The sequence below is a fragment of the Bubalus kerabau genome, chromosome 10, assembly GCF_029407905.1.
Source record: "Bubalus kerabau isolate K-KA32 ecotype Philippines breed swamp buffalo chromosome 10, PCC_UOA_SB_1v2, whole genome shotgun sequence".
Taxonomy (NCBI): Eukaryota; Metazoa; Chordata; class Mammalia; order Artiodactyla; family Bovidae; genus Bubalus; species Bubalus kerabau.
Genome location: NC_073633.1, coordinates 32,180,483 through 32,190,675, shown reverse-complemented (window position 1 = coordinate 32,190,675; position 10,193 = coordinate 32,180,483). Strand labels below are relative to the sequence as shown.

At 36.3% G+C, this 10,193-nt stretch overlaps 1 protein-coding gene across 1 annotated transcript; it reads left to right on the top strand.

The window, feature by feature from the left end:
- Positions 1 to 9,015: 9,015 nt before the first annotated feature.
- On the top strand, positions 9,016 to 9,948 carry LOC129622074 (olfactory receptor 4K14). The gene has a single exon (XM_055538993.1). It carries the CDS (start codon positions 9,016 to 9,018, stop codon positions 9,946 to 9,948), a length of 933 nt encoding a protein of 310 aa, XP_055394968.1.
- Positions 9,949 to 10,193: the final 245 nt, after the last annotated feature.

Below are 10,193 nucleotides of genomic sequence, written 5' to 3'. Positions count from 1 at the left end.
CATGAAAGTGAAAAGTGAAAGTGAAGTCCTAGTAAGTAAAGAACTGAGATTCAAACTCAGTCTGTTTTTGGACTCCATGCACCTCTTTATAATTCTTATGCTACCTCTACCTTTAACACAAATTCTGCAAACCACATTTATAAACAACCCATTCCCAAATCCTGAAAGAAATTAAAACATAAGACAGGGAAGCTGAGTCCATGGACAAATAATGCAAAAGCTAATTTATTTTCCTATATACTCAAGATTTTTTGAAAAAGTGATATTGAACACTTCAACTGTAAGACTTACCTGCTCAAAAGTATTGAGGTTTTGAAATAACCATATATGATAAATATGATGAAATTTTCAAGTAGTGTTGATTGTAAAAAGCTAAACAGTAAATAGTAAATAATTTATAATTTTGCCATAGAGGTGTAGTTGGCAGAATAGCATTTTCCAAAATTCATATCCACCTGAAATCTCAGAATGTGACCTTGCTTGGAAATAGTGTATTTGCAGATACAGTAAAGATAATGGTATAAATGAGGTCATACTGGATTAGGGTGGTCCCTGAATCCAATGAGTGTGCCCTGTGGAGACAGAAAAGGACATACACTTACACAAACGAAATTCCATGTGAAGACACAATAGGCAGAGTTTGGAGTTACGCTGCCACAAGCCAAGGAACACTTGGAGCTGCCAGAGCTGGAGGAGGCAAGAAGGAATCCTTTCCTGGAACTGTCAGAGGGAGCATGGCCCTGATGACACCTTTATTTCAGACTTCTACCTACAGGATGCGGAACAATAAATTTCTCTTGTTTTAAGCCACAGTGCTTGTGGCAATTTGTTATGGTAGCCCTGCTGCTAAAGTTGCCTCAGTCATGTCCGACTTTGTGTGACCCCATAGATGGCAGCCCACCAGGCTCCGCCGTCCCTGGGATTCCCCAGGCAAGAACACTGGAGTGGGTTGCCATTTCCTTCTCCAATTCATGAAAACGCAAAGTGAAAATGAAGTTGCTCAGTCATGTCCGACTCCTAGCAACCCCATGGACTGCAGTCCACCAGGCTCCTCCATCCATGCAATTTCCCAGGCAAGAGTACTGGAGTGGGTTGCCATTGCCTTCTCCATGAGCCCTAGGAAACTAATACAACCAAGGAAACTTACTTCATTTATTAAAAAAAAATTAAGGCTAAATACAAACTTGCACCAACAAATTAACATGAAAATCAGATTTTGAATGATGCAAATTGACGACAAGAATGTGGAAATATAAGACTCATGCAACATTAGTGGGAGAAATCAGTTTGGAGATAATTATGGCATTATTTCAGAGAAAGCAATGGCACCCCACTCCAGTACTCTTGCCTGGAAAATCCCATGGATGGAGGAGCCTAGTGGGCTGCAGTCCATGGGGTCACTAAGAGTCGGACACGACTGAGCGACTTCACTTTCATGCATTGGAGAAGGAAATGGCAACCCACTCCAGTGTTGTTGCCTGGAGAATCCCAGGGATGGGGGAGCCTGGTGGGCTGCCCTCTATGGGGTTGCACAGAGTCGGACACAACTTAAGCAACTTAGCAGCAGCAAGCAGGGATGAGAGGGAAGGCTGTGCTGTGGATGGAGGTAAACTCTGGCTACAGCTTTACAGCTCTGAGGTCCCAGGGAAAAGAAACCCTCCCCTGGAACGGGAGCTCCGTATCTAATAAGGCAGCCCATTTCTCATTTCAGTGTGGAGCTTTGGGATCCCTTTTAATTATTTAAAAAAATATATTTTCCTTAATATCTGTCTTCCAAGAAAATGTGGCACAAAGACACAAAGTAGTAGAGAAAAAAAAAATTATCAGAATTGCTCCATCCTGAAACACTGAAACTGTTTGAAATTACCCCAGACTAAAACATCTCTCAATGATAATGCTTAGAAAATTCTGTCATAGAATAGAAATGAAATATGTGTTAAATAAACAAATTAATAAATAAAATTTCTTATTATGTGATGTTTGTCAATGTTATGCTTGCTTTTAGTAAAACCCATAAAAAGAGTATTGAAACCATACAGTCTCAATGAGAGAACATTAATTAAATACTAATATTTGAGTAAATTTGTTAGCAGTCACACTAGAGAAAGATCCTCTACATTAAAGTCTTTCACAGACTTCAGCGACTCTTATCAGTCACAAACTAACATAGTCGGTAGTTAATGTTAAATAATCAATAAATAATAGTCTAAAAAAAAGTTGAGCAGGTAGTTCTATGCCCTCAATGATATTTTTACCTTAACCTGGCCACTGTCCTTTTTGTGTACACACTGTCCATGCTACATGATACTATCATTAAAAGTTTGACTTTTTATTGCATTTTTCATCAAGAGCCACTAATCAACAATCAGAAAATGAAGATCATGGCATCTGGTCCCATCACTTCATGGGAAATAGATGGGGAAACAGTGGAAACAGTGTCAGACTTTATTTTTTGGGGCTCCAAAATCACTGCAGATGGTGACTGCAGCCATGAAATTAAAAGACGCTTACTCCTTGGAAGAAAAGTTATGACCATCCTAGATAGCATATTCAAAAGCAAAGACATTACTTTGCCACCAAAGGTCTATCTAGTCAAGGCTATGGTTTTTCCAGCGGTCATGTATGGATGTGAAAGTTGGACTGTGAAGAAAACTGAGCACCGAAGAACTGATGCTTTGGAACTGTGGTGTTGGAGAAGACTCTTGAGAGTCCCTTGGACTGCAAGGAGATCCAACCAGTCCATTCTGAAGGAGATCAGTCCTGGGATTTCTTTGGAAGGAATGATGCTAAAGCTGAAACTCCAGTACTTTGGCCACCTCATGCAAAGAGTTGACTCATTGGAAAAGACTATGATGTTGGGAGGGATTGAAGGCAAGAGGAGAAGGGGATGACAGAGGATGAGATGGCTGGATGGCATCACTGACTCGATGGACATGAGTCTGAATGAACTCCGGGAGTTGGTGATGGACAGGGAGGCCTGGCGTGCTGTGATTCATGGGGTCGCAAAGAGCTGGACATGACTGAGCGACTGATCTGTTCTGAAAAGTAATATCTTGTTAATTTTTATGTTTGACGTTTATTGAGGTAAGATTTTTAATGTTCACTGGGCTATTATTCTCTTTATTTAAAAAATAGTTTTCTTATGCTCTTTGTTCATTATTCTCTTCAAGTATTCTTACTGATTTGTAAATTTTTTTTTTTTTTCTGTGTCAAAGATATTAGGTCTTTGTAATCAGGGCTATAATGGCCACTCTGGAACTTGTGTGGATTGGAAAAAAATGTGATTCCATTTTGGCAGATTCAGACCTGGTCAGCGTATATGGCTTGTTGGATGGGTGGGGCATAGGCTGGATGTCAGCACCCAAAGACCCTTTGGCCAGTAGGACTTGAGTAGTTAAAGCTTACACATATCACAAGTTTAAACATACAGTTAACCAGTTTGTAGGTGGATTTTAATATTATTGTGATGATGTCTCAAATACAAAGTTTTTGTTTTTATTTTAAATATTTTGATATTTTATCCTTCTACTCTCTGAATTCTTCCACTGTGGAGAGGAGAGACGGGAGAGGGGAAAGAAGGGAAGGGAAAGGAAGGGAAGGAAAAGGACAAGAAGAAAAGAGATTTATTCTAAGGAATGGTTCATGTGATTTGGAGCCTAGCAAGTCTGGTATCTGAAGTGTGGACTGGCAAGCTGGAATCCCAGGCAAGCTGGTGGCCCAGATGAAGTCCAAGGCAGTCAACAGGAGAATTTCTTCTTGCTTGGCAAAACTGTTTTTTTGTTGTTGTTGTTGTTCTTCTTCTTCTATTCAATCTCAAAGATTTAGAGGATAATCTAGATTATTCATTTAGCCTTAACTGATTTGATAAGGCCTACCCACATTGTGGATTATGATCTCCTTTACTCAGAGTTCACCAATTTAACATCAGTCTCATCCAAAGACACTTTCCATTAATTTTATGATAATTAATTAATTATCACGTTTAGTAAATCCTTCCCTACCTCTGTATCAAGTATCCACTTCTGTGGGATGTCACAAGTTTATCTGTAATTCTTTGTTTTACATAATATAGCTGTACCCACATAAAAGCTCCATTTCAGAAACAAGTGACACTGATGTATGTAATTTACTTCTACAATCATTATTTAGCAACTATTATTTCTGTTTTTAAATAGAGAAACAAAAACTTAGGTTTTATTATTCTCTTTATTGAATTATATAATACAAATTTGGAACTTGTCTTTTTCATTACATGTAGGTGCTATCTTGGAAGAAAAATTTGTTATAAATTTGACTGCATGTATATGTCTAATATGGAATTCAATGTTATGTACATAGTTGCAAATGTGATTGCCATTGTTAGAATATTCTAGGATTTTTGCAATCATCATACAACCATTAGAATAAGAAACTTGATTTAACTTAAAATGTTTTGGGGGAAGTAAGTGGGACACTAATTATAAATGATCTACAAGTAACCCAGACAACAGGTCATTATACATGATCACATGAATCTGACTTTGAGAAAGCAGGTATTTTGTTGTATGTAAATCTGATATTGCTGGTAGGAATGAGCCTTCTCCAAAGTGTTATGCTCAATCAAGATTGCATAAAAGTAATGTATGAGGTTGGCAGATTTTCAGTGTATTTTTAGAATGCAACTTATTAATTTAACTATTTAAGCATGCATATTTTTGAGGTCTTCCCTCATTGCTCAGTTCGTAAAGAATCTGTCTGCAATGCAGGAAACCAGGGTTCGATTTCTGGTTTGGGAAGATCCTCTGGAGAGGAAATGGCAGCCCACTCCAGTATCCTTGCCTGGAGAATCCCATGGACAGAGGAGCCTGGCAGGCTACAGTCCATAGGATCGCAAAAGTCAAACACGACTAAGCGACTCAACCACCGACCAAGAGGAAAGAATATTTTATACTTTTAAAACTAGATAATGATGCCTTATTATTCTAGTTGATTTATTAAAATAATTGCAACTATGATACTATAATCTGACAGACATTTAAAATGTTTCTTCCATTATCAATTGGGGAAGTGAACATGATTCACTACCAAAAATTTCCACTAGAAAATGGTTTATTCCCCAGACGCCAGTATAATAATTGGCCAAAAATAGCCCGTCTTTAAAGGATTCTTAATTCAATGGGCAAGAGGATATAGACATTTATATCTGAAATCTGGGAGAGACTCAAATCTGAAGTTCTCCATCTTTTTAAAATGATGTTTGTCTGAATTATTTTTTAGGAGGAAGAAGAGATAATTAAATCTTCTTGGAATAAAAATATAAAATTTTTATTTAAGTATAGTAGATGTAAAATTCAAACTGAGGGATCTACAGTGTCAGGACTGAATACTTTAACTCCAGGTTAGTAAAAATCGTTTGATGTATATTTAAGTGAATGTGTGTCTAAACATAAAAATCAGATAGAGACTGATTTATTCTATTATTTTGTGTATTAAATGATTAGAGTAAAATGTATTAACATTTAAATGTCATTGCTGTATTTAAGTATCTTTTGTAGGTATACATAATCAACCTCATTTTTTTTTCCTGATTTCAAATTCAACATGTGTTTAATGAGCTTTAAAAAGCCCTTGCAAATCATAAAAGAGTCTCTGAAATTAGAACCCTACTTAAGTTTTTCTTATTCTACTTCTTTTAGTGTCTATTTTTAAAAAACTTTATTGAGATATAGTTTACATACTGTAGAGTTCACTCATTTTAAGTGTTAAGTTCAATGGTTTTTAGTATTTTTACATTTCAGAGTAGTTTTGGAACATTTTGATTCAACAGTAAGTAAAAGTTTTTTTTAATTTTTGTTTCCTGAGTTTTCCATTTGATTATTTCAATGTTTCATTCTCTTAATTTTTATAAAACACTAAATTAAACATAGTTATGTTTTAGGTTTACATGTGAAATTTTTTGTGGTCATAAAGAGAAAGAAATATGAATAAAGATGCTGCCATTATGGTCTGTATTACGTATGCTACCATGGGTGTCAGGGTGATCCACCTATATTTATGAAGGGTTCCTGAATTGTGATTTGTGACCATTCTGTCCATGAAGCACTTAACTTCAAATTTATAACCCCAGTTTATTACCAAAGGTGTTGCAATTAAATATAATGCATTTATAAAAGTTCAAGAGGAATAAAAAAGTTCTGAGTCCTTATTATCTTGACAAAAGTCTGTTGAGTGCTATTTGAGTGGTTTAAAACAGATAAAACCATTAATTCCTATAGATTTTAAAATTTTATTATTGTATCCTATTCATATTATTAGAATGTTTCAAGCATGGAATGTGTTACTTTATGTTCTTAGTTGCTCAGTTATGTCTGACACTTTGGGGCCCCAGGTAGGCTGTAGCCCACCAGGCTCCTCTGTCCATGGGATATTCCAGGTAAGAATACCGGAGTGGGTTGCCATTTCCTACTCCAGGGGCTCTTCCCAACATAGGGTTTGATTCAAACCCACATCTTTTGAGTCTCCTGCAATGGCAGGCAGATTCCTTATCACTAGCACCACCTGGGAAGCCCCTATGTTACTTTAGTTCCCTGTAAACACCTTATATTTTCAATTTTATAAAGGATAAGCATACTAAAACTCTTATAAAGGACGGTTCTACATGTTTGTAAAATTTCTCATTAAAGAACTCTTTTCAATGACTTTACAAATAGATTTATACAGTAACTTCCTCTTGTGAGGAAAGCGAAACACCAGCTTATTTCTCATGATAAATCAATAGTGGGATCCATACATCTCATTGTACTTCTGGGGAGCTCAAGGCTACATTTTTAAATCAAATGCTGAATTTAGCAATCTTTTATATATAATTGTGAAAGCAGCCTCTCCCCCCGCCTCACCAAATTATTCATAGGTTTTATGCTCTGGTTCTTGTTGAGAGGTACTAAAAAAAAATCTCATTCATTGAAAGCCATCCTAAAATCCTTTCAAAATAGTCAATTTATTTTAAAAAATTACAAATACAAATGAATTATACCATTAGCTTTTTATTCCCAAACCAAACTGAAAAAGATGACAAAAGCAGTAATTTTTTAAAATGTGTGGAATCAGGGGACCTGTATAAATCTTAGGTAAATTTATTTATTTTCTTTCATATTGATTGGTTTCTATATACTTTATTAAGTGAGAATGGGAAACTCTGTTGGTGTTATATAGATATGGTCTGAAATAGTGAGTGTGTGAAGGAGTAAATTAGTACAGAAGATATGTTTACTAAATATCATAGAGTTTTTGCAATTAAAATAGATGAATTTTATAGTTGATAAATTGGATTTAATAAATAAGACCAGAAAAAAAATTCCAAATAGGCTTAACCTGAAAGAGATACTAACTCTATTGCTCTTTGGGAAGCCATATCTTGAGTTGAATATTAATTGGAAAATAAGATATAATTTTTCTGAACCAGATCTTCTTTATCATTCAGTTAATCACAAGCATTATAACAAACTATACTATAAGGGTTTTTTTTTAATATTTTTTGACAAAAACAGTTTTTTCTTACTTCTAAATGATAAAAGAAAAAATATAGTCACACTATAATTAAAAGCATAAAAAACACAATTATAAAGAAGTGCATGAATAATAGTCTATATCCCTATTAACATGGTATCAGTCTACACTCTTTTCTCTCTCTTTTCCATATATAGAATTTGCTGACTACAGCCCATTTTTCTAGACTTTTGAAATATTTTATAAGTGAACTCCATCAGATTTCTTTCATTTGTAGATTTGATAATTATGTTTTCTCCAAGATGTTGACAAAGAGCAAAGTTTAGGAAAGAGTCCGGTGGCCTCAACTGAGGCTCTTCTCCTTGATGGTACAGATTCATGCTTTAGATTAAAATTGTATATAATTGGGCTACTATTTAGATAAAATTTTGCTCAAAGACAGTAACAGAAAATATGATAAATGCCATTCTATAACTCATATATAGCACAATAATGTCACTACCCCCCAATTTACTAAACAGCATATACAATGGTTCACAATCTGGCAGTTGTCCTATATTTATACATCATCTCAAATACGTTTTTAACCCAAATCATGCTTTTTAGTTTGGAGGAATATTTTTCCTTGTAATTTGCTGTGAAGGAATGAAATTTACTTTATCTCTTGGCTTCTTGTGAGAGATATGTTAATTGGTGTTTAGATATATAGATATGGCCACCCATCAAATGTCTTTGCCAGATATTGTTTTGAGTTTATGCAGGTAAATGCAAGGGGCTTCCCTGGAAGCTCAGCGGATAAAGAATCCATCTGCAATGAGGGAGACCTGGGTTCGATTCCGGGGTTGGGAAGATCTCCTGGAGGAGGGCATTACAACCTGCTTCAGTTTTCTTGCCTGGAGAATCCCCATGGACAGAGGAGCTTTGAGGGCTACAGGCCATGGGGTCACAAACAGTCCAACATGTCTGAGACACTAAGCACAGCACAGGAAATGGAAAAAAGGGGAGAGAAGGAGAGACTTGACAATGTACATTCAATTGTCATTGATGGCGTTATTTTAAATTAAGTTTAATCCCAATTCTTAGGTTTGTTAGTTAAAAACAGTTATGCATTGGCTAATAATATTGACAGGTGGACAGACTATAATACTATTAGGAAAATCTTTATATTCTCAATCCTACAAGGATTTTTGGTTCACATTCTATACATAATTGATTCTATATTTGCTCACAGGCAAAGGCTAGATAATGGAGAAAAAAATATTCCCACAACTCTCATCTATGCTGGAGTCTCCCAGAATGTCTAACTGCACCTAAGGAAACACTGAAGTCTGAAAAAGGTGAATACATATGTTGGTAGGGAATTGGTTTTAATCTTCTATATATCATATTTTATGTTGTCTCTTACAACTTAAAAATTATATTTAGATCACACTTAGTTGATCACTTTCATGTGCCTGGGAAATGATAGGCACTTTCACTTATATGTCTTTTCTTTGTGTAGATTCACAACAAAATCTGAGACCAGTGATAATGGACCTGCAGAATTATTCCTTGGTGTCAGAATTTGTGTTGCATGGACTCGGCACTTCACAACATCTTCAAAAATTTTTCTTTGTATTCTTCTCTGAGATCTATGTGGTCACTGTTCTGGGCAACCTTATCATTGTGGTCACTGTAATATCTGACCCCCACCTACACTCCTCCCCTATGTACTTCCTGCTGGGGAATCTCTCTTTCCTGGACATATGGCTGGCCTCATTTGCCACTCCCAAGATGATCAGGGACTTCCTTAGTGATCAAAAGCTCATCTCCTTCAGAGGATGTATGGCTCAAATCTTCTTCTTGCACTTTGTTGGTGGGGCTGAGATGGTACTTCTTGTTACCATGGCCTATGACAGGTATGTGGCCATATGCAAGCCTTTGCATTACATGACAGTGATGAGCCGGCGGACTTGCGTGGGGCTGGTGTTGGTTTCATGGGTCATTGGATTTGTGCACTCCATCAGTCAGGTAGCCTTTACTGTAAATTTACCTTACTGTGGCCCCAACGAGGTGGACAGCTTTTTCTGTGACCTTCCTCTTGTGATCAAGCTTGCCTGCCTGGACACCTATGTCTTGGGTATACTTATGATCTCAGACAGTGGGTTGCTTTCCATGAGCTGTTTTCTCCTCCTCCTGATCTCCTACACTGTTATTCTTATCACTGTCCGACAGCGTGCAGCTGGTGGGGTCTCCAAAGCACTCTCGACTTGCTCTGCACATATCATGGTAGTCACACTCTTCTTTGGGCCCTGCATTTTCATTTATGTGTGGCCTTTTAGTAGGTTCTCTGTGGACAAGCTCCTCTCTGTGTTTTACACCATTTTTACTCCATTCTTGAACCCTCTTATCTACACACTGAGAAATAAGGAGATGAAAGTATCTATGAAGAAACTGAGAAACCGACATGTGACTTTTCACTGAAGTCCAGGTTTCCAGTTATATGTTCTTATTCATTCAGAAGATATCTTTCTTTAATGTAATTCTGATCAAATATTTCTTTTTTTTTATTCTGATCAAATATTTCATTCTGGCATTACATTGGTATAATTTGTATTGTGTTACATTATAGAGAAATAGTTACTGATTTCAACAAAATATATACATAATTTTGTATGTGATATTATATATACTGCTGCTGCTGCTGCTAAGTCGCATCAGTCGTGTCT